Here is a 26,176-nt window from a genome sequence, read left to right as displayed (position 1 = left end):
CAAGTTCTAAAACAGACACCTGCAAAGCTTGTAAACAAAAATTAATGTTCCAAAGTGGAGAAATTGGTTTAGAAACTGGATACATCAATTTTCCTGTAATATGAAAGAGAAAGGCAGTCATTATCTGAACCAAATTGCAAAAAGATGAAATCTTTGAATTCTAAAAGAATGCCAGCTAAAACCAAGGTTTTCAAAGCAGGAAACAAAAAAATTTTCAAATCATTTTACAATGATTACTTGTAGCAGGCTTTATGGTCTGAAATAAGTTGTTCAATACAGCATCAAAACAAAACCTCTTTGTTATGAAAAATAGGTATTTAATCTCTAATGAGACTCAAGATTTTGAAGATTGGAAAAAGCTTGAGATCAGAATCAGATTTGTAAACCAAGTTCTGCCGGGCCTGACTGGAGCAGTCAGATTAATAAGCAATGTTTTATTTAATTCATACTATGGGGCCGAATTATCAATGTGTGGACGGACATGATCCGCTACATCAATAAAGGCCGACAGCGATTTATCATTGCACAAGCATTTCACTAGAAATGCTTGTGCAATGCCGCCCCCTGCAGATTTGCTGCCAATCGGTCGCTAGCAGAGGGTGTAAATTAACCCGATCGTATGCGATCGGGCGAATTGCTGTCTGCCGCCTCAGGGGTGGCGGACGTGTTAAAGGGACAGTATACACTCATTTTCATATAACTGCATGTACAAGATACTACTATAAAGAATAAGATGCACAGATACTGATATAAAAATCCAGTATAAAACTGTTTAAAAACTTACTTAGAAGCTCTCAGTTTAGCTCTGTTGAAAAGGTAGCTGGAAAGCCCACTGCAAGTGGGAAATAAGACACTCCCCCCTCCCCCTTCTTTTGCATATGAAAAGACCCTTTACACAAACAGGAGCAAGCTGGAGACGGTATTCTCATAAAACTTTGGGGCTTGGTTAGGAGTCTGAAAATCAGAGAAATGTTATTTAAAAATAAGCAAAACTATACGAAAAACTATACAAAAAACTTTATGGGCTATATAAATAGATCATCTACAAAACATTTATGCAAAGAAAAAATGAGTGTATATAATCATCATGTGCATCTCTGGGAAACTTCATTGTTTTAAAGTCTAGTAGAAAACTACTTGAGTGAAAAAACATTCCTGTGGATTGGATTATCTGCTAAGGAAATCATCCCAGATTTCATTCCTGGGATGTGAAATAAAATAAGTTATGCTGTCAGACAGAGCAGGAGCGAGCTGCACTTAGTGTTATGGGGCGGTCGGGCCGGGCTCTGAATATACAGCTGGCCCGATGCGCTGTGTGAATAAAACAGACCCGCTCAGAAGAGCACAGAGAGCGGGTCTGTAAAACAGCCGTTTTTTAAAAAAAATCAAAGGGAATATTACGTTTTACAAAGTTTGGCTAATATAATGTTATATAATTCTGCACTATGTGCAGAATTATATAACATTATTTTTAAGGTTACTGACACTTTAAAGTGATGGTAAGTTCTCCCCTTTGTAAAATCAGATCCAGAATGTTAGTGATATTTTAGATGGAGTTTCATTCATCAGTTGTATCAAAGTTGTGCTATAACTTACTGTCATGGATGCCGGTCTGCAGGGATTAAGCTCCTACCCCCCTACCACCGACCCCCGCTTGTATCTCAGTGGTTTTGGGCTCCTCAGAGCAACCAAGATCTCCCAGAGCTCTTGTTTCCCTTGTTTTTGTTATGTGAATCTGATCTTGAAAGAGCTGGTCTCTGGCCGACCCATCTCTCTCAGGCCGCCGCATCTAGCATCCTCTGGAAATCTTTACCTCCGGCCGCTTCAGAGGCCCCTTACCCCAGAGCTCTATACCTTTATGTATAGAAGTATATTATGTGATAGGAGTAATGCGTGTAATTTTTAATGACACACTTTCTTATAACTTGTTAAAGATAATAAACAAAATCTGAATCCTTTTGGTTGCTATCAGTCTATTAATTATACCGACACCAGATGAATAAACAAAAATTAGCATTATTAAAAGATTTTGATTGGAAAATAATCAGAAGTAATCAAAATATATACAGTGAAATAACCTATAATCCTATAATAATTAATTAAAGCAGTTACATAAGGAAAACAGAATTAACACAGAAACTAAACTATAAAGATATTTAAATCACATTTTCAAAATAACACAAAAAATTGCCTTTATAATAAGAACTAAATATTTGATTATAAATCCTTTAAGGTAAATTGCAGAGAATCAGGTAAATTAATAATCATGACAAACCGTCAGATAATAATTTATCACAATTCCTAATTCCCCCGGTGTTATTGTCGACTAATAAGACCAGGTGGTAGGAATTATCAAAAGAAAAACACAAAGCTATAAAACAATTAATTAATTTGCCTGATTAAATAGACAAAGACATTTTAAATAAATGTAATGTGTAAATCTTAATGATATTAACATTTAAGGTGACTTAATTTCATACATCACCAAAGTAAATAAATCCCCCCTTTTCAAACAGGAATCAAGCTGTCAGGTCATAGGTCTGTCCGAGTAGGCTAAACTAGCCTCAGCAGTTATAATCCAATAATCTCGGACCTCTGTAGTTGATTAGCAAATTACCAACTCCATATATGATGTGACCAGTTCCAAAATACAGGAAAAACGACCAGGCTAGTTAAAACGACTATGGAGGCACCAGAGTATCCACAACCTCCGTCTGCGGATCCCTGGACCTTGCACAGTATCTGGGAAGTTTGTGGATCAACCGAGAGGCCATCAGATCTATCTCTGGGAGACACCATAAATCCACTATCTGATTGAAAAAGTCACTCCTGGAATATAAACTGCAGAAATCAGACAAAAATTGGCTTCTGCCCAATAAATAATTTTAAACACTTCCTTCATGGCTAGGGAAGTGTGAGTTCCCCTCTGATGATTGATGTAGACCCTTGTACCCTCTGAGACCCCACATGGCCCTCCCCCAACCTGAAAAACTTGAATCTGTAGTGATCACAGTCCAAATAGGAAGAACAAAAGGAGCCCCCCTGCATAATAAGCCGATGATATAGCCACCAAGACAGATACTGACTTGTACTGTGATTTATATAAATCTTTTGAGACAGCTGAGTATGATTCCTGCACCATTGCTGAATTATACAAAGCTGAAGAAGCCTCATGTGCAAGCGAGCAAATGGAATAGCATCTGATGCAGCAATCATGAGATTTAACACCTCCATGCAAAGAGCAACTGAGGGGAAAACAAGTTGAAGGTTTAGACAACCCAAAACCAGCTTCAACCTTTTTTCATCTTTCATCAAAGAAAGTCTCATGGAAAAAAACAACTCTTGTTTGAGGAACCGAGAACTCTTTGGAAAATTGATCTTCCAACCATGGTGTGAAAGAAACAATAACAGTCTTTTGGTGTAAGATTCTGCTTAATTTAAAGATGGAGCTTCAACCAAGATATCATCCAGGTACATCATAAGGTAATACCCAGAGTTCTGATAACAAACAAAAGGGTACCCAGAACATTTGAGAATAGTCTGGGAGCTATAGACAAACCAAATGGTAGAGCAACAAAATGAAAATGCTCGTCTAGAAAGGCAAACCTTAGAAACTGATAATGCTCCCTGTGAATTGGAACGTGAACGTAAGAATAGTCTCCATTTTGTAAGTAGGAACTTTGAGAAATTTGTTCAGAACTTTTAGATTCAGAACTGGTCTGAAAGTTCCATTCTACTTTGGAACAATGAAGAGATTTGAATAAAACCACATCCCCTGTTCCAAGAAAGTAACAGAACCAATCACTCCCATGGATTTTAAATCTGAAACTGACTGATAAAAGGACTGAGCCTTCACTGGATTTTTCAGAACATTGGACAGAATAAAACTTTGCATGGGGGGGGGGGGGACATATTGCTGGTCGCACTGAGCTTCAGCTCCTTAAGTTATCCCCAAAAATCACTAATATTGTGAAGCTAAAACTGGAAATATATTATTCAAACTGTTGGAGAAACTGGTCTGTGGACGGCCTGATTTGAAAGTTAGGGTTTTGAATCTTGACGTGGCTTAATTGCCCTCAGTACCGGGCTATTCATTCTGAGGCCTTCCCCTATAACAGAAGCCTCAACACCGTCCCCACAACAAGCTGTGCCTGAGCGCGCAGTCCTACCTCTGAAACTAGCACTGGTCCTATTGCTGAGAGGACTACATATTTGCAGCATACTACGGCTAAAGTTTACGCTATCCCCTACATGCTAACTGAAAATGGAGGAGGCCTTCTTTCTTACGCAACTGCGAGCGATACTGCAGGAGCATGTCCAGAGACTGGATGAAAGAGTGGCAGCGATCTTTTACCCAGCTTTCCACAAGCAGGATATGGTAAGACCAACTGGCTTACAAGAGATCGAACACTTGGACCCCGATCAGACAGACATAGATACGGCGAGGGGTGAATATCCTACAGCAGGGAAAAGAGCGCCCTCTCCGGAAACTGGCGGCCGGGTTACTCTACATTTGGAGACAGTGGACACACTGAAGCAGCTTAACCCCAACAGCCCGGCTATCACAACAAGGGTAGAATCTGCGCCTGAGACTGTCACATTTCAGCTCCAAATCAACAAACCAGCAGATGGAGCACACAGAATCTGCACAAGCATGGGAGAAAATTTCCCTCTGATGACAGAAACTTGCGGTGGTTCTGCTAACATGGAAAGATCATCTCCCGCAGCAAGCTTGGAGAATACACTGTCAGCAACCCCTGAGACCGCAGCTATTCTCTTGGATACACCAAACGCAGAGGTACGGCTGCACTTCCTCACTACCCATGGTCCAGTCACCCAATTGATTAGCAGCAAATTACAGGGTCTCCCGACTACTGCCATCTATTTGTGATTACATGACAATAAGGAGTATACTCCAGGACTCAGACAATCTTTTTCAACTGACCCCACTGCCTTGCCTCAAGTTTGAGTTTGCCGATCCGGCTCCCAATGCCACCTTGCTTCTAGAAAAAACTCTCCCTATTATCCAGGTACTGAACTATCGCATTGGAGTGGGCTGAGAACCTTCCCCCCCTGCCCTAATTTAACAGGTTTACACTCTACGTTGAGAGCAGTTTGGGAGACAAAAGTAAAAACATTAAGGATTTGCATACAAAGAGAGAAGCGCTCTACCAGGAACGAACAACAGCTCAGTGGCTTGTTCTATGGCGATTTACCACCCGGAAGCAGCCTCTTTTAGACCAGTGTGCTTTTCACAGAAGAAAACTTTCCTGAAGTATATCAGTCTGATCCTGCCAAGTAAAGTCAGTCCAGCCCTGAAATACCAGGCAATTCTCCTCTGAACAAGGAACATGACAACCCCAGATGATCGTTTCAGCCTCCTATGGTCCTCGTCAGTGAGGTGCAGCCACATTCCTCTAAGCACACTGGGCAAGGAGTCCACGTCTGGTTTCCCCCATCACCCATAGGGAGACTTCCCCAGGGTCATAATAATTTGCATACAAAGAGAGAAGCGCTCTACCAGGAACGAACAACAGCTCAGTGGCTTGTTCTATGGCGATTTACCACCCGGAAGCAGCCTCTTTTAGACCAGTGTGCTTTTCACAGAAGAAAACTTTCCTGAAGTATATCAGTCTGATCCTGCCAAGTAAAGTCAGTCCAGCCCCGAAATACCAGGCAATTCTCCTCTGAACAAGGAACATGACAACCCCAGACGATCGTTTCAGCCTCCTATGGGCCTCGTCAGTGAGGTGCAGCCACATTCCTCTAAGCACACTGGGCAAGGAGTCCACGTCTGGTTTCCCCCATCACCCATAGGGAGACTTCCCCAGGGTCATAATAATTTGCATACAAAGAGAGAAGCGCTCTACCAGGAACGAACAAAAGCTCAGTGGCTTGTTCTATGGCGATTTACCACCCGGAAGCAGCCTCTTTTAGACCAGTGTGCTTTTCACAGAAGAAAACTTTCCTGAAGTATATCAGTCTGATCCTGCCAAGTAAAGTCAGTCCAGCCCCGAAATACCAGGCAATTCTCCTCTGAACAAGGAACATGACAACCCCAGACGATCGTTTCAGCCTCCTATGGGCCTCGTCAGTGAGGTACAGCCACATTCCTCTAAGCACACTGGGCAAGGAGTCCACGTCTGGTTTCCCCCATCACCCATAGGGAGACTTCCCCAGGGTCATAATAATTTGCATACAAAGAGAGAAGCGCTCTACCAGGAACGAACAAAAGCTCAGTGGCTTGTTCTATGGCGATTTACCACCCGGAAGCAGCCTCTTTTAGACCAGTGTGCTTTTCACAGAAGAAAACTTTCCTGAAGTATATCAGTCTGATCCTGCCAAGTAAAGTCAGTCCAGCCCCGAAATACCAGGCAATTCTCCTCTGAACAAGGAACATGACAACCCCAGACGATCGTTTCAGCCTCCTATGGGCCTCGTCAGTGAGGTACAGCCACATTCCTCTAAGCACACTGGGCAAGGAGTCCACGTCTGGTTTCCCCCATCACCCATAGGGAGACTTCCCCAGGGTCATAATAATTTGCATACAAAGAGAGAAGCGCTCTACCAGGAACGAACAACAGCTCAGTGGCTTGTTCTATAGCGATTTACCACCCGGAAGCAGCCTCTTTTAGACCAGTGTGCTTTTCACAGAAGAAAACTTTCCTGAAGTATATCAGTCTGATCCTGCCAAGTAAAGTCAGTCCAGCCCCGAAATACCAGGCAATTCTCCTCTGAACAAGGAACATGACAACCCCAGACGATCGTTTCAGCCTCCTATGGGCCTCGTCAGTGAGGTGCAGCCACATTCCTCTAAGCACACTGGGCAAGGAGTCCACGTCTGGTTTCCCCAGACTGATATGCTACAGGAAAGTTCTTCTCTGTGAAAGGCACATATTGAGCAAAGAGAGGCTGCTTCTAGGGTGGTAACTAGCCATAGAACAAGCTATTATGCTATTGTTCGTTCCCAGGTTGAGCGCTTCTCTGTTTTTATTTATGCAAATTATGACACTTGGGGAAGTCTCCCTAAGTGTGATGCGGGAATCCAGACGTGGAGCCGTTGCTCAGTGCTCAGTGTGCCTAGAGGGATATGGCTGCACCTCACTGACGAGGCCCACAATAGGCTGAAACGTACGTCTGGGGTTTTGCTGTTTCTCTCGTTCACAGAGGGATTGCCTGGTATTTCGGGGCTGGACTGCACTGTTAAGTCAGGATCAGACTGATATGCTACAGGAAAGTTCTTCTCTGTGAAAGGCACATATTGAGCAAAAAGAGGCTGCTTCTAGGGTGGTAACTAGCCATAGAACAAGCTATTATGCTATTGTTCGTTCCCAGGTTGAGCGCTTCTCTGTTTTTATTTATAAAAACATTAAGGATCTTAGCCTCTTAACTAAATTGTCATGTAAAGCCATGGACAACAATACTATTATTCTACTGACTATTAAGTCACCCTATGTATCTCACATGCCTATCATCTTTGTTTATTATGGGTGATCTGTTTTCCCGCATGGATCAGAGAAAGCAATCATAATTTTTGTTGCCTTCCGTATATAGAATATGCACTACTGATGTGGTCTGGAGTAAGTCTTAAATCTATATTTGTTAAGACGCCTATGACAGGGTAATATATAATGTTCAGCCTACCCACCTAACAAGGTGTTAGTGATGACCGCATGGTCTGACTGCATTAATAACAGAGAGATCACCTGGGAGGCTGTATGCCCTCATATTCCTTATTTCTTCTTTCCTATAAGTCTAGACCATATATAGACAGCTCCGACCTTATCTTATCTAGCAGCCAGTGGGTCCTGGCTTATTACATTAATCAAAGGCTTAGTCTATACTTCTTGTACTCTAACGCTCTACAGCCCACACCTAATAGCTACGACACATCTACTCATGTAGGCTATAACTTACCAGATTCATTAAACCCTCATGGGCTTCTATCAGGTATTTCACATGTATACCATGCTTGTTTGTTAATGAGATCTTTGAAGTCCAAAGTACATAAAATATACACTACTAATTCGGTCTGGTTCGGGCCTTCAATTTATATCAACTATGAGCCCGTAAACTAGCAATATACCATTCTCAGCTTCCCCTCTAGATATGGTATCAATGACGACCACTAGGTCTGATTGAGACTCTCAAGGAGAGACCATGTAGGGGGATAGGTGTGTTTAAATTGCGTTGTTTCTTTCTCCAATCCCATTAGTTTGTTTACATATAGTTTAGATTTCACCTTATTTAGCAACCAGCAAGGTCTGTCTCAATATTAAAATAGTCAGAGATCCAATTGAGCCATATAATAGATCTTACTCACATCCCTCCAGCTTACCATTACTATATGATGTCATAATGTAGCCCATGCTTGCTAGCTGTGATAAGTCTGTATATGTAGGCCATACATTGATGCAGATCTAAAAGTCATTTACTGTCTCATACACCTCCCTTCCATACGTCTAGCTCTATTTACCAGTTTAAGGGCACTCTAATCTTTTATTTTTCTTATTGCACAGCTGGAGAAATCTCCTCTTATAATTACTAATTGACAGCACCTTCCACTAAACTTTATGATACATTTAGCTATAGTGTTCCATGACTTCCTGCTACCTATATATATCCATATTTTACTAACTGCTATAAGCATGACTATATCAGTCGCCAGACCCCCTCTCTATAGATTTTTGAATATAAATAGTCCCAAAAGATCATCTGGTGCACCAGTAAGGCCTTGTAAGAGTAGTACCTCTGTTAGTTAACCCCATAAAAGATAGCTAAATGTTGCTATATTAAATTGTGCTGCGTATTTACATACTAATTATCTACTTATTAACTATGTTATATTATCCGTTACTTACCTTTATTAATTATCCAGGTCCAAAAGTGACCACCTCAAAGGCTAGTTTTCCTTCCCTAGAATGTATGTCTTGTTAGGTCCAAGAGCGACCTCCTACATCATGGGAGGAAACCATTTAGATAATATAAAACTGAGGTTCCAGATCCCTAACGTTTGTATCTCATTATGTTGACTATGTTTTTTTAATCTCTAGAGCTAACCTGAAACCTGTCATTTTAGTTGTGTTAATATTCGTATACTTTGTACTTTTTCACAACCTCAATAAAAAAAAAAAAAAAAAACGTATTCGATAACCCTGAGAAACTATATTTAGAACCCAGGGGTACTTACTAATAGGCACACAATTACTGGAGGAAGCCAGTAGAAAGCCAAACCAGTGTTGAAACATAACACCAGAGGATATGGAATAGGAGTCTACTAAATGCCCAAGAGGAGGAGGCAAAGGAGAGGTCCCTATGACAACTGTGGAAGGCTTGTGACTGATTTCCATGAGGTGAAAAATATGTAACTAGCAATACTACAAATACATCCCTCCAACAAACACTGCACTCTGAGGGGAAATGGGCCTCAACTGAGTCTGAGAACCCCTCTCACTGAAGAATAACATGCACATCTTCATTCTTCATCTTCTTCCAGCGAAGACAAAGACAATACTATTTTCCAGTAAGGTGTGAAGGGTTTTATAGAGCTCTTGGGGTTTGGGAATCTTTGCCTCCTCCTAGTGGCAGGGAAGAGTAATATCCAGAAGTAATAAATCCTGGACTCTCACCACCTGTATGAAAAAATATATCATTTTTTTTGTGTCCAATCAAAATACCTGGAGACTTCCTTCATTGCTAAGGGACTGTGAGTTCCCCCTTGATGATGGATATAAGCTACTAACACTGTCTGGATGAAAACGCAGATACGTTTCGCCTTTCAGGCGAGGACAGCTCTGAAGGATCCTAATGATTGCACTGAGTAGCCTTGGTAGCCTTGCCTCCTGAGGAAACCAAATTCCCAGTGCTCTCCTGGACACCCAGACTGAACCCCAATCCAATACAATGGCACCTGCAATTTTCCAAGTGTGGCGAATAAAGGACACCCCTAGAAAAATATAGTTCGGAAAACTATCCACAGGGACAGAGGTTACCTAACTGAAGAATCCCATAGGATTCTATGTGGTAGTTGAGTGCAATTTTCGCACCATTGTCAAAGCCTGGAAAGATGAAGAGGTCTCATTTGGAACGATGCAAAAGGAAGAACATCTAATGCTGCAATCATCAGACCTAACAATTCCATACTTTGAGCTACAGATGGGTTGGAAATTTAGTGTAGTTGTGAACAAACTGACTAACTTTGATCCCTGATTCATTAGAGAAAGCTGCATAGTCACTCAGTCTATGACTCCTAGAAAAGAGAAAGAGAACTGTTTAAAATTAATTATTTAACCATGTCTGCAAAGAAACAACAGTAGACTATTGGTATGAAATACAGCTGCAGTAAAAAATGGAGCCTGAACCAATATGTTGTCCAGGTACAGAGTCATTAAAACAAGAGTTCTTATTACAGACAAGAGAATTCCTAGAACCATTGCAAAAATTCTGGGCGCTGAAAAGCCACAAAGTGAAAAAGTTTGTCCTGATAAGCAAATTTTAGAAACTGGAGATGGTCTAGGAATAGGAACATAGGCATCCTTCAAATTAAACATGGACATACACTGGCCCTGTTAAATATGGGGTTGAATTTCCAGATTGCTACTATTTTGAAAATAGGAACACTGAGAAATTTGTTTAGTCATTAAGTTCAGAATAGATCTATGAATTCCCTCTTTCATGGGAATAATGGAAAAGGATGGAATAAAATCTTGTTCCAAAACTTGAACTACAGCTAATACAGCCATAAAATTCGGAAAGTCTTTTGAAACATGAGACAGAAGACACCTTCCTCGAATAGGCCTATATTTTAAACAATACTGTAATCCTGGAAAACAATGTTTACAACTCAGTGATCTTGGACACCAGAAAAGAATTTGAATTGGGGTCATATCTTCATGCTGATTTTGAAGAGGAAGAAGGCTCATAGAATGCTTGGCCTTGTTCCAACTGGAATTAAACTTCCAGGAGGACCTGAAATATTCAGGTCATTGTAAGGAGGAGGAATTACACTTTTAGGAAGATCTGGAAGATTCAGGTCATCGTAAGGAGGAGGAACATTTTTGGTTCCTAGTTTGACAAAAGGAACGAAAAAGACTATATGTTCTAATTTTCCCTTAGAATTCTTGTCCTGAAAAAGAAAAGTTTATCTTCCTCCAGACACAGTGGAAATGATAATGTCAAGATCAGGCCCAAACTAATTCTTCCTTGAAAAGAAGAGCTAAAAGTCTATCTTTGGACACCATGTTTGCTGACAATGACTTTAATCATAAAGCCCTATTAGTCAGAACTGCTAAAGTCATACACTTAGCATAAAATCGAATTATTTAAAAAATGGAACCACAAATAAGTACATTAGTTTATTTAAGAAGTTTCAAAAATTCTAAGAATTGCTAAGACAAACTGTCACACCAAAGAGCAGAAGTAATGCTACAGAAGCAATGCTTGTTGAAAAGGCCTTTTCGATGAAAGATTACCAATTTCATGTCCATACGGTTCTATTTGGCTACACAGAAATAGCCTGGAAAAGTTTCTTAAAGCGCTACAGCCAGTAAAGGAAATTCTTTTGAATTTAGAGGACGGATTAAAAGAGAAGACCTGGCTTGGTCTATTTCTGTAGCAAACATGTTGTTAATATACATCTATAGATATAGATATATATTAATATAGAACACGTTTGCTACAGTGCGATTGCAATATAATAAGTAAAAGACAATCGTGCAATCGCAATATTGTGAAATATGAACAACGCAACATTGTGACCAGAATATTGTGAAATATGAAAAATGCAACATCCCAATCACAATACTGTGAAAACATAATTTATGCTTACCTGATAAATGTATTTCTCTTGTAGTGTATCCAGTCCACGGATCATCCATTACTTGTGGGATATTCTCCTTCCCAACAGGAAGTTGCAAGAGGATCACCCACAGCAGAGCTGCTATATAGCTCCTCCCCTCACTGCCATATCCAGTCATTCGACCGAAACAAGCCGAGAAAGGAGAAACCATAGGGTGCAGTGGTGACTGTAGTTTAATTAAAATTTAGACCTGCCTGAAAAGGACAGGGCGGGCCGTGGACTGGATACACTACAAGAGAAATACATTTATCAGGTAAGCATAAATTATGTTTTCTCTTGTTAAGTGTATCCAGTCCACGGATCATCCATTACTTGTGGGATACCAATACCAAAGCTAAAGTACACGGATGATAGGAGGGACAAGGCAGGAACTTAAACGGAAGGAACCACTGCCTGTAGAACCTTTCTCCCAAAAACAGCCTCCGAAGAAGCAAAAGTATCAAATTTGTAGAATTTGGAAAAAGTATGAAGCGAAGACCAAGTTGCAGCCTTGCAAATCTGTTCAACAGAGGCCTCATTTTTAAAGGCCCAGGTGGAAGCCACAGCTCTAGTAGAATGCGCTGTAATCCTTTCAGGAGGCTGCTGTCCAGCAGTCTCATAGGCTAAACGGATTATACTCCGAAGCCAAAAAGAAAGAGAGGTTGCCGAGGCCTTCTGACCTCTCCTCTGTCCAGAGTAAACAACAAACAGGTTAGATGTTTGGCAAAAATCTTTAGTAGCCTGTAAGTAAAACTTCAAGGCACGGACCACGTCTAGATTATGCAAAAGACGTTCCTTCTTTGAAGAAGGATTAGGACATAATGATGGAACAACAATCTCTTGATTCATATTCTTGTTAGAAACCACCTTAGGTAAAAACCCAGGTTTTGTACGCAGAACAACTTTATCTGAATGAAAGATCAGATAAGGAGAATCACAATGTAAGGCAGATAACTCAGAGACTCTTCGAGCCGAGGAAATAGCCATCAGAAAAAGAACTTTCCATGAAAGAAGTTTGATATCAATAGAATGAAGGGGTTCAAACGGAACCCCTTGAAGAACTTTAAGAACCAAGTTTAAGCTCCATGGAGGAGCAACAGGTTTAAACACAGGCTTAATTCTAACTAAAGCCTGACAAAATGCCTGAACGTCTGGAACTTCTGCCAGACGCTTGTGTAAAAGGACAGAGCAGAAATCTGTCCCTTTAAAGAACTAGCTGATAATCCTTTGTCCAAACCCTCTTGGAGGAAGGACAATATCCTAGGAATCCTAACCCTACTCCATGAGTAATTCTTGGATTCACACCAATTAAGATATTTACGCCATATCTTATGGTAAATTTTCCTGGTGACAGGCTTACGTGCCTGTATTAAGGTATCAATTACTGACTCGGAGAAGCCACGCTTTGATAGGATCAAGCGTTCAATCTCCATGCAGTCAGTCTCAGAGAAAGTAGATTCGGATGATTGAAAGGACCTTGTATTAGAAGGTCTTGTCTCAGAGGCAGAGTCCATGGTGGAAAGGATGACATGTCCACTAGGTCTGCATACCAGGTCCTGCGTGGCCACGCAGGCGCTATCAATATCACCGATGCTCTTTCCTGATTGATTTTGGCAATCAGACAAGGGAGCAGAGGAAACGGTGGAAACACATAAGCCAGGTTGAAGAACCAAGGCGCTGCTAGAGCATCTATCAGTGCCGCTTCTGGGTCCCTGGACCTGGATCCGTAACAAGGAAGCTTGGTGTTCTGGCGAGACGCCATGAGATCCAATTCTGGTTTGCCCCAACGGAGAACCAATTGAGCAAACAACTCCGGATGGAGTTCCCATTCCCCCGGATGAAAAGTCTGACGACTTAGAAAATCCGCCTCCCAGATCTCTACACCTGGGATATGGATCGCTGACAGGTGGCAAGAGTGAGTCTCTGCCCAGCAAATTATCTTGGAGACTTCTGACATCGCTAGGCAACTCCTGGTTCCCCCTTGATGGTTGATGTAAGCCACAGTCGTGATGTTGTCCGACTGAAATCTGATGAACCTCAGTGCTGCTAGCTGAGGCCAAGCCAGAAGAGCATTGAATATTGCTCTTAACTCCAGAATAATTATTGGGAGGAGTTTCTCCTCCTGAGTCCATGAACCCTGAGCCTTCAGGGAATTCCAGACTGCACCCCAACCTAGAAGGCTGGCATCTGTTGTTACAATTGTCCAATCTGGTCTGCGAAAGGTCATACCCTTGGACAGATGGGCCCGAGATAACCACCAGAGAAGAGAATCTCTGGTTTCCTGATCCAGATTTAGTAGAGGGGACAAATCTGTGTAATCCCCATTCCACTGACTGAGCATGCATAATTGCAGCGGTCTGAGATGCAGGCGCGCGAATGGCACTATGTCCATCGCCGCTACCATTAAGCTGATTACTTCCATGCACTGAGCCACCGTGGGGCGGAGAATGGAGTGAAGAACACGGCAAGCATTTAGAAGTTTTGATAACCTGGACTCCGTCAGGTAAATTTTCATTTCTACAGAATCTATTAGAGTCCCTAGGAAGAAAACCCTTGTGAGAGGAGATAGAGAACTCTTTTCTTCGTTCACTTTCCACTCATGCGACCTCAGGAATGCCAAAACTATCTCTGTATGAGATTTGGCAATTAGAAAGCTTGACGCCTGTATCAGGATGTCATCCAGGTAAGGAGCCACCGCTATGCCTCGCGGTCTTAGGACGGCCAGAAGTGAGCCCAGAACCTTTGTAAAAATTCTTGGGGCTGTACCCGAATGGAAGAGCTACAAATTGGTAATGCCTGTCTAGAAAGGCAAACCTCAGGAACTGATGATGATTCTTGTGAATCGGAATGTGAAGGTAGGCATCCTTTAAGTCCACTGTGGTCATGTACTGACCCTCTTGGATCGTGGGTAAAATGGTTCGAATAGTTTCCATCTTGAATGACGGAACTCTGAGGAATTTGTTTAGGATCTTTAAATCCAAAATTGGTCTGAAGGTTCCCTCTTTTTTGGGAACCACAAACAGATTTGAATAAAACCCCTGTCCTTGTTCCGTCCGCGGAACTGGATGGATCACTCCCATTACAAGGAGATCTTGTACACAGCTGAGGAATGCCTCTTTCTTTATCTGGTTTGCAGATAATCTTGAAAGGTGAAATCTCCCTTGTGGAGGAGAAGCTTTGAAGTCCAGAAGATATCCCTGAGATATGATCTCCAACGCCCAGGGATCCTGAACATCTCTTGCCCACGCCTGGGCGAAGAGAGAGAGTCTGCCCCCTACTAGATCCGTTGTCGGATAGGGGGCCGCTCCTTCATGCTGTCTTAGAGGCAGCAGCAGGCTTTCTGGCCTGCTTGCCCTTGTTCCAGGACTGGTTAGGTTTCCAGGCCTGCTTGGATTGAGCAAAAGTTCCCTCTTGTTTTGAAGCAGAGGAAGTTGATGCTGCACCTGCCTTGAAATTTCGAAAGGCACGAAAATTAGACTGTTTGGCCTTTGATTTGGCCCTGTCCTGAGGAAGGGTATGACCCTTACCTCCAGTAATGTCAGCAATAATTTCTTTCAAACCAGGCCCGAATAAGGTCTGCCCCTTGAAAGGAATGTTGAGTAACGCCCTACGCGCCTGGATGGCGAATCCGGAATTCTTAGCCGTTAGTTTAGTCAAATGAACAATGGCATCAGAAACAAATGAGTTAGCTAGCTTAAGAGTTCTAAGCTTGTCAACAATTTCAGTCAATGGAGCTGTATGGATGGCCTCTTCCAGGGCCTCAAACCAGAATGCCGACGCAGCAGTGACAGGCGCAATGCATGCAAGGGGCTGTAAAATAAAACCTTGTTGAATAAACATTTTCTTAAGGTAACCCTCTAATTTTTTATCCATTGGATCTGAAAAAGCACAACCGGGATAGTGGTACGCTTTGCTAAAGTAGAAACTGCTCCCTCTACCTTAGGGACTGTCTGCCATAAGTCCCGTGTAGTGGCATCTATTGGAAACATTTTTCTAAATATAGGAGGTGGGGAAAAGGGCACACCGGGCCTATCCCACTCCTTACTAATAATTTCTGTAAGCCTTTTAGGTATTGGAAAAACATCAGTACTCACCGGCACTGCATAGTATTTATCCAGCCTACACAATTTCTCTGGCACTGCAATTGTGTCACAGTCATTCAGAGCAGCTAATACCTCCCCAAGCAATACACGGAGGTTCTCTGAAGGGGGGCCCGTGCCCTTCCTGTGCAAGATGGACCCTAGGTTTTTTAGGAGTATGCAGCGTGCATACACAATGTGAAAGAACAATATAGAAGGATCAAGACCCCGAAAGGGAAAGTTTAAATATTTGCAAACTCACTGATTAGTTTTAATTATAAACCATCATTGCCTTTAACGTATAAGCTCTCTACAAAGTCAACTCTTATCTCTATCAACAAGGAGGACAATTCAACGAGATATTTTATGCCCAAAGGAGTCCACCTAGCTATCAAATATACTGCCTCCTTCAGGGAAAAATCTGTACAGTGCTACAATCAGGATTTAATTCTTGACGCCCTTAATCTAAAATTTGAAAGGGTCCTATCTATATCTGATGCCTTACGCCGATTATATTAATTGACATGGGCTATAATTCAGCTTTCAGAATACACCCTCAAAAGTATTACCGGCTTATATCAAAATGACTGGGCTAGCTATAGATCACTCTTTTAATAGTCATAAGAGATAGTTCCTGTGGTAACCGAAAAATAAACCTTCTATACCCAGGTATTGAACTAATACCTCTAATAAAATTTTGCAGCAGCTTAATAACATTTACACACATATAAGAAAAAAAAGCACACAGGATTGATAGAAAAAAAAACAAAAACATATATAGCATGACTAGGAGAAAAAAAAAAGAAAAAGAAAAAGGAGCCAGTCCATTGATATCCTCAGCCGGCAAGAAAGTTGCTGGGGACCCGCCAACTTGAACTGTCCAGCACAATATTTCCAATTAACCACTAGACTTTTATATAGGTAAGGAAGAGCACTTGACTTCTGCTATCCCCAGTCTTTTAAATCTTGGCACTTTGGCAAAACTTTTTCCCACACAATTCCCAGGTCATTTAACCATATAGCTGAAGCAGTTGTATGTGTGGGTTACGCCTTCAGAGTCCGTATCAGGGACAGATATACAGTTTACTCATTCTTTTCTTATAGGAACTGATATCCTTCATATAGTGAGGGGCTGGATTATAATATTTTCTCCCTTTATCCCCTGCCACCTGCATATGATTTTGCCAGATAGCACTTGTAAAAAGACTTCTTGAATCAGGCAGTCAGCTTTAGCAAACAAACATTCAAACCAATAGCAAGTAGAGGAGAAAAAACCTGCTCACCAGTACTCAATTTCAGACTTTAGGGTTTTAGCCCGGCAGCCTTAAAGGACCATGTTAGTCTCAGCCTTACCACTTGGACACTATATCCAGCTGTAGACACGCAAATGTAGCCACCATCTGCAGCCCTCTCCAGCAAATATACGGCAAGCTGTGCCCCCCCTCTCCAACGGCCAAACTCTGTTCCTCCTGTGGACAAAACCTGGAACACTGCTGCCAATTCCAACGGGCACGACAGTTCAGGATCTCCTTAGCCAGCTACCGAGGCTTGAACGTAAACCACTCCAGCCGGGCTGCCTTATCTTGTTACGGGTATCCACATTAGCTAGCGTACATGGCTCTACTCTGCTACTCACCAGGGAGCGTCCTGAAGTAAAGCCGGTTCCGCCGCCAATCACAAAATGACAGAAACTCCCTCCGGACTACCCGCTCCACATTGTAGACACTTCAAGGCAATTGGTTTAGCTCTCCTCCGTCAGCCCATTTGCCCGGCCAGGGGGGGGCCTCAGGGTCCAGCAGCACCGTCTACGGCAGCCTCTTCCTCTTCCTGTCAAGTTGGGAAAAAAAAAAGGAAAGTCACAGTAAAATGAGGACTGCTATGCAGTCGCGGCCAGACTATGGCTTCTTTGGGCTTCCACCTCTCACGCAGGTCAGTTCCCTGCCGAGCGCCACACTCTAGACCTGGTCAGATTTCCAGGGTAAGTGGCGGAGAGCGGGGAGCTGCTGTCTCGGCGTCCTCTCACCACACCGGTGTGCATGTACACTGCACAACTCCTCCCCAACCGGAAGCCTACACGGAGGTTCTCAAGCTTAAATTTAAAATTAGAAATCTCTGAATCAGGTCTCCCCGATTCAGAGACGTCACCCACAGACTGAAGCTCTCCGTCCTCAGGTTCTGCATATTGTGACGCAGTATCAGACATGGCTCTTACAGCATCTACGCGCTCTGTATCTCGTCTAACCCCAGAGCTATCGCGCTTGCCTCTCAATTCAGGCAATCTGGATAATACCTCTGACAGGGTGTTATTCATGATTGCAGCCATGTCCTGCAAAGTAATCGCTATGGGCGTCCCTGATGTACTTGGCGCCATATTAGCGTGCGTCCCTTGAGCGGGAGGCGAAGGGTCCGACACGTGGGGAGAGTTAGTCGGCATAACTTCCCCCTCGACAGACCCCTCTGGTGACCCCTCTGGTGACAATTCTTTTATAGATAAAGACTGGTCTTTGCTGTTTAAGGTGAAATCAATACATTTAGTACACATTCTCCTATGGGGCTCCACCATGGCTTTTAAACATAATGAACAAGTATCCTCTGTTTCAGACATGTTTGTACGGACTAGCAATGAGACTAGCAAGTTTGGAAAACACTTTAAAACAAGTTAACAAGCAATATAAAAAAAACATTACTGTGCCTTTAAGAGAAACAAATTTTGACAAATTTGAAATAACAGTGAAAAAAGGCAGTTACACTAACGAAATTTTTACAGTGTATGTAACAAGTCAGCAGAGCATTGCACCCACTTGCAAATGGATGATTAACCCCTTAATACCAAAAACGGAATAATAAATGACAAAAACTTTTTTAAACACAGTCACAACAACTGCCACAGTCTACTGTGGTTGTTACCCTCCTCAAACACGACTTTGAAGCCTTTTGAGCCCTTCAGAGATGTCCTGTATCATGCAGAAGGAAGCTGAATGTCTCTGTCAGTATTTTTAGCTACACAGAAAAGCACTAAAATAGGCCCTTCCCACTCATATTACAACAGTGGAAAGCCTCAGGAAACTGTTTCTAGGCAAAAATCAAGCCAGCCATGTGGAAAAAAACTAGGCCCCAATAAGTTTTGTCACCAAACATATATAAAAACGATTAACATGCCAGCAAACGTTTTATATTACACTTTTATAAGAGTATGTATCTCTGTTAATAAGCCTGATACCAGTCGCTATCACTGCATTTAAGGCTTAACTTACATTAATCCGGTATCAGCAGCATTTTTCTAGCAAATTCCATCCCTAGAAATATGTTAACTGCACATACCTTATTGCAGGAAAACCTGCACGCCATTCCCCCTCTGAAGTTACCTCACTCCTCAGAATATGTGAGAACGGCAGTGGATCTTAGTTACTTCTGCTAAGATCATAGAAATCACAGGCAGATTCTTCTTCTAATGCTGCCTGAGATGAAACAGTACACTCCGGTACCATTTAAAAATAACAAACTTTTGATTGAAGTTAAAAAACTAACTATAATACACCACTCTCCTCTTACTACGTCCATCTTTGTTGAGAGTTGCAAGAGAATGACTGGATATGGCAGTGAGGGGAGGAGCTATATAGCAGCTCTGCTGTGGGTGATCCTCTTGCAACTTCCTGTTGGGAAGGAGAATATCCCACAAGTAATGGATGATCCGTGGACTGGATACACTTAACAAGAGAAATATGAATATTGTGATCGCAATTGTGCATTCTCTTTTTAATGTATATATGAATATTGAGAATTCACAAAAACAATCTTAAATTAAGTAAAAATACAAGCCTAAGGACACAATGTTAGATTAGTACAATCACGCTTACAGTTTACATACATATTCTAACATTATACTATACAATCCCACAGCTCCTATAGTTTAATGGGTTTTAATAGTTTTTGTTTTTTTCTTTATTAACAAAGTCGATCAAAGACTTGACAAATATATGGGCGTTCCGTGGGAGTTTCAAGGGTGTTCCATAGGAGTAACCTGTATTTTAATGGAGAAACATTGTTGTGGGTCTCTAATATTCAAAGCACTGTCCTCCATCTTAACTATCCATTTTTAGCCATATCAGTATTGCCTGCTTTTCAGTGGTGATATATCCCAGTGTGACAAATCTAGTGAATGTACAGTGAAACTGAATATACATATGCATAATTTGAAGTGTTACTACATAGAAAGCATTTTTTATTTTGGAGAACGCACAGTCTATTTTGTATAAACACGCTTTAAAGACAGCCGCCACCTACATCGCAGCTCAGTAGTGATGTTAGCAGACTTTTGCTGAAATTGCAATCCTCATTATATCCTATGGGAGAAAAAATTATACTCATTAGCATAACTAGGTTCAGCCTACTTTTTTTTAGAATATATCGATAGACCGACGGACTGCAAGGCTGGCGAACCCAAACAGGCAATTTCTCGTCAGCCTGAAAATGTTTTAAATATCAGGGCCTGGGAATGATTATGTCACTACCTAATACTCCAATCTACCCTCTGTGCCAAGTAGCAGCTCTATAAGGAGGAAAATGGGCCTCAAATCAGTCTGAGGACCCCTCTCACAAAAAATCTGCAGCACCTCAATTCTTAAGACTTGAATACCAGAGAGGGATTAAACGCTCTTAGAGCTTTGGGATTCTTTGCCTTCTCCTAGTGGCCAGGAGTTGAATCCCAGAAGTAATGCCTTGTGGTTACCACCTTATAAAAGAAATTGTGTTTTCCCCAGGAGCTAGTAAGGGCTAGATTACAAGTGGAGTGGTATTTTGCGGACTGCTAGATATTTGTTTTTTTATTACGAGTTGAAAGTAAAAAGTTAATGTATTTCTATGGGAAAGCACTTTGCAGCACATTTTTATTTCTAACAAATTACACCTTCTAACTTTGATCCCTTACGACTTTTTAATGCAATTTTTTTATAAATAATTTTTATCAGACAATGTTAATATGAGTGTAATTGTGCTGTTATATGTATTTTTTATGTGTTTTGTGCAACCTTTGAATCTATCTTGTGTAACAGTTAACCAGAGCTCTGAAGTTGTACTAACCCAACGACCATAAATCGTGATTGCGCTCACGCATTTGCATTTACTTTTAACTTGTAATACGAGTGGTATTTAACTTGCATGCAAACGAGCATGAAAATATGATATCGCTTGCATGCAAACAAAAGCGTGCCAATCGTAATCTTGCCTTGACGGGCACACCACCCAGCTGATTTTACTGACCACCCAGCTATTTAAGTTAATATTAAGATAAAATTGGCCAATATTATTTTTTCAATGTTTGTTGCACAAATCATAAAATGAATTTATGTTAAATTATGCAAATAATGTGTGCTTTATAAATAACAGAAAATGTTATAATATTGCAAAGTATTACACTGCCCCCACCCAGCTACTTTATAATTTTTATATAAATTGTGCAACAACACATGTCATATACCTATTGACCTGTAGGGGGTGCTCTAAGCAATATGTAGGTAAAACGAAGAGGCCCCTGAAAGATCGTTTTCTTGAACATGTGCAATCAATAGAGGACCCAGAATCAGACACACCAATTGTGAAACACTTTAGATAATTTCATAATTCTGATTCAAAACTGCTATCTGTACAGAGTATTGACCATATCCCTGTGTGGAAAAAGAGGAGGGAACAGAGAGAATAAACTCAATATCAGAGAGGTATTTTGGATTTTTACCCTGAATACCTCTGTACCTCATGGGTTAAATTCTAGAAAAGACAATGATTTGTGTGTATAGGGGTGAATTATTTCTATATGAATTTAAAGTTGAAATGAATTATTATTGTATACTCCATTTAGTTATATCTGTTTATTGTACCATATACAAGATGTTGTATCAACATAGACCGGTAACAACAAAATGTATCTGTATACCTTTAAGATGGAAAGCTGTAGCCTATTTAAGGAGGAAGCTGCAGCTCCTATGGGCAATAAACAAGTGCTCAGGGAAGCACAAAACATGTCTGCTGTATAGGAGCTCAGCTTTCCTTTGTATGTTCTGTCAGTCATTGCGGTTGTATGGCTGTACACTATACATGTTTTTAGTTTTATGGAATAAACCTGAACTTTTTATCACAAGTGGTTTGTGCTTGGAACTCTTTTTGTCACTATATAATGCCACACGGCTGGGAAAATCTTCTGTGGAGATCATTGAAATATGTATTTTATTTGTAAAAGGAAAGCTAAAGAATACAATTATCTCAGATAGGATATTCTTGATAATTAACACTGTAAACTTTACTAACATAAAGTAAACACTGAACATTTTTATAACAAGTTTACGAAAATACAATCTCTAATTACAATATTTTAGGTAATGACATCTGTCTCTTCTTATTTAATAAACTTACCATTTGCATTGCTGAAATCTCAAAGCCGGCATCCAAAATTCCATTTATAATTTTCCCAGTTAACCCTGTATTAGAAAAAATAATTATATATCTACTTACTCTCTTATGTACCATACCAAATCTTGTAATATACTGGAACAGATAGAAAGCAAATTGCAAATTCACTGCTCATTAAAAAGGTATAAAGCTTTAAGTAATCTGGGCATCAAAAAATAAAATGGTAATGGTAATGGCAACACACTTTATTTTCCTGAAATTATTTTATTGATCAGTAAATATGAAATGAATAAATAAATACATAAAGAAATGTAACCGGGGTTGACAAATTTATATGCAACATAATAGCCTGCCAGATAGAACATTATTTAGAGGTCAGAAAAAAGGTGTGAATTTATATAGAAAAAAGGAAGAATAATCCAAAGACAAGCCAGAACAACAAATTTAGGAGCCATGGCACCTTGGTTTGTCAAGCTTTTTCATACCCGGTGCACTTACTTCCCACTAATACATAATTATTAAGCTAAATATGGGCTGTAGTATCTAATATGAGGATGTGTGTAAGCTATTAAGCATTTAATTGGTTTAAAAGTGATTTTATTAAAGTTATTAGCTATACACACTAGCTGGAGTCTTGTGTAGCCACAAGTGGGCGTTTTAGAGACATTGATCTGGATCGCTTCTGACACTGTGAGCTGACACGTGGGAGTAGTGAGCTGAGTCACTGCAATAACTTGCCTGTTACAGTACATTGGAGTGCTATTGTGAGTACCTCTTCTTTGGAGTATTTGGTGACTTGAGTCTATAGATGTTCTACACTGGGAGGTGTCTTCTTTTTTTCTTGCGTATTTGCTATTAGTTGACATGAAGGACAAAAGAGGAGCAGCCTGGGGGACTTCCGGGCGGCGGCCATGCTTGGACGCAAAATTTTGTGCTGCTCCAGTCATCCTGCTACATCAAGCTAATATCTCAATTTAGGATCTACATCTGGACTTCAATCTGATAGCATTTTGAACTACAGAAAATTTCCTCTCAACGGATACCTTTCTTTTCATTATTGCTGCCTGCTTTCAAAATCCGGAGCTTTTTTTTGAGGTTTAGGGCTCAACATAAAGCCCCCCAGTGATTTTCCTATCGGACTTCACTGCTGTGCAGCCCCATATGTGCACTGATCAATAACAAGCTCAGATACCTGCAAAAAGCTAGTCATAGAGATTGAAAATGGAAACTGCTACATATATCTTGACTGAATTGAGCCGTTTGCTCGAAGGCTACCGAGTTAAATTCGAGAAGTTACAAATGGCGCCTAACCCTATCAGTGCTTGCTCCTCTGAAAAATGCCTCCAATCGGAGCCTGTTTGCTTGGAAGAGGAGAAAGACGGAGCTTCTTATCCCCAGTGCATATTACCCGCTACTGGACAGTCCTGTCCACTCATTGATACAATTTCTATTACCAGGGATAATATAGCGCTGAGGGAGATTCACGGCGGCTCTACAACCAAGGGTTGCTCTGCTCTTACAGTGGTGTCAAAAGCTATGATACCAGCAACTAATGGGACCGCAGCAAACGTCTCCACCAGACCAAAGACGAATAACTGGCTGCTAACACTCACATTACCTGGAACGGAGGACCCATTCCTAGGCGTGACTTTGTCGCAAATTTGCCAGTTTGTCCACAGCTGTCATCCATCTCCTTGCGCACAGAGGCGCTGAATGTGAGCCGGGACACAGGTACTGTCTTTCCATCTCCCAAGCTGCTCTGTCTCGAGCTAGACACTGCAGAACCGGCTCCTAACATAACCTTGCTATCAGTAAAATCCTCTTCTTTGTCCAGGAACTGTGCTGCCTGAGGGATATCTTGTACGGGAGATCTGCCCAGCTGGACTGCACTGGAGTGGGCTAATGATATTATATACTCTCCCTTCTGTCCTAGCTTAATTACCTTGGCCATCCCAATGGAAAATAGCTTGGCAGCAATACTAAGAACCCTAATAGACTCACTTTATTAGCAATTCTTCAAAGTATGTTTAAGGCAAAAATAAAGTTATATACAACATGTTACAGGGTAATATTATTACACCCCTGTCTTCCTATACCTATGCTCCCACTTTGCCTTTAGAATCTACTGTAAATCTATAACTTTTTAGAAATTGCAAATAACTGTAAAGCATAAACCCATGTCAATGTCAAGTTAAAGCTAGATTCACCAGGGATATTTTAGACTTAAATAAGTTACCTAAGTTTACTAGTGTTAATGTGTATATTTCACTGTCATAAGAAAAAATAATTTATGTAAGAACTTACCTGATAAATTCATATCTTTTATATTGGCAAGAGTCCATGAGCTAGTGACGTATGGGATAAACAATCCTACCAGGAGGGGCAAAGTTTCCCAAACCTCAAAATGCCTATAAATACACCCCTCACCACACCCATAATTCCATTTAACAAATAGCCAAGTAGTGGGGTGATAAAGAAAGGAGTAAAAAGCATCAACAAAGGAATTTGGAAATAATTGTGCTTTATACAAAAAAATCATAACCACCATAAAAAGGGTGGGCCTCATGGACTCTTGCCAATATGAAAGAAATGAATTTATGAGGTAAGTTCTTACATAAATTATGTTTTCTTTCATATAATTGGCAAGAGTCCATGAGCTAGTGACGTATGGGATAGCAATACACAAGATGTGGAACTCCACACAAGAGTCACTAGAGAGGGAGGGATCAAAATAAAAACAGCCATATGCTGAAAAATTAATCCACAACCCAAAATATAAGTTATTCTCATGAAGAAAAGAAAAACTTAAAACACCAGCAGAAGAATCAAACTGAAAAAGCTGCCTGAAGAACTTTTCTACCAAAAACTGCTTCTGAAGAAGCAAATACATCAAAACGGTAGAATTTAGTAAATGTATGCAAAGAGGACCAAGTTGCCGCTTTGCAAATCTGATCAACTGAAGCTTCATTCTTAAAAGCCCACGAAGTGGAGACTGATCTAGTAGAATGAGCTGTAATTCTCTGAGGCGGGGCCTGACCTGACTCTAAATAAGCTTGATGAATCAAAAGCTTTAACCAAGAAGCCAAGGAAATAGCAGAAGCCTTCTGACCTTTCCTAGAACCAGAGAATATAACAAATAGACTAGAAGTCTTCCTGAAATCTTAAGTAGCTTCAACATAATATTTCAAAGCTCTCACCACATCCAAAGAATGTAAGGATTTTTTTTCCAAAGAATTCTTAGGATTAGGACACAAGGAAGGGACAACAATTTCTCTACTAATGTTGTTAGAATTCACAACCTTAGGTAAGAACTTAAATTAAGTCTGCAAAACCGCCTTATCCTGATGAAAAATCAGAAAAGGAGATTCACAAGAAAGAGAAGAAAGCTCAGAAACTCTTCAAGCAGAAGAGATGGCCAAAAGGAACAACACTTTCCAAGAGAGTAGTTTAATGCCCAAAGAGTGCATAGGCTCAAATGGAGGAGCCTGTAACGCCCTCAAAACTAAATTAAGACTCCAAGGAGGAGAAATTGATTTAATGACAGGCTTAATACGAACTAAAGCCTGAACAAAACAGTGAATATCAGGAAGAGTAGCAATCTTTCTGTGAAATAAAACAGAAAGAGCAGAGATTTGTCTCTTCAAAATACTTGCAGACAAACCTTTATCCAAACCATCCTGAAGAAACTGTAAAATTCTAGGAATTCTAAAAGAATGCCAAGAGAATTTATGAGAAGAACACCATGAAATGTAAGTCTTCCAAACTCGATAATAAATCTTCCTAGAGACAGATTTACGAGCTTGTAACATAGTATTAATTACTCTATGACTTTGTACTAAGCTTTCAATTCCCATACCTT

At 40.8% G+C, this 26,176-nt stretch overlaps 1 protein-coding gene across 1 annotated transcript in view; it reads right to left on the bottom strand.

Moving 5' to 3' along the window:
* Positions 1 to 26,176, bottom strand: part of NME7 (NME/NM23 family member 7) — a 682,167-nt gene that overhangs the window by 247,054 nt on the left and 408,937 nt on the right. Inside the window, exon 8 of the mRNA XM_053706509.1 lies at positions 22,321 to 22,385. Coding sequence (XP_053562484.1) covers positions 22,321 to 22,385 — 65 coding nt within the window. The remainder of the gene's footprint in view (positions 1 to 22,320; positions 22,386 to 26,176) is intronic.

This window comes from Bombina bombina, chromosome 3 (genome assembly GCF_027579735.1).
Source record: "Bombina bombina isolate aBomBom1 chromosome 3, aBomBom1.pri, whole genome shotgun sequence".
Lineage (NCBI taxonomy): Eukaryota > Metazoa > Chordata > Amphibia > Anura > Bombinatoridae > Bombina > Bombina bombina.
The sequence above is the reverse complement of the archived record's forward strand: the minus strand, read 5'-3'. Positions and strand labels throughout refer to the sequence as shown.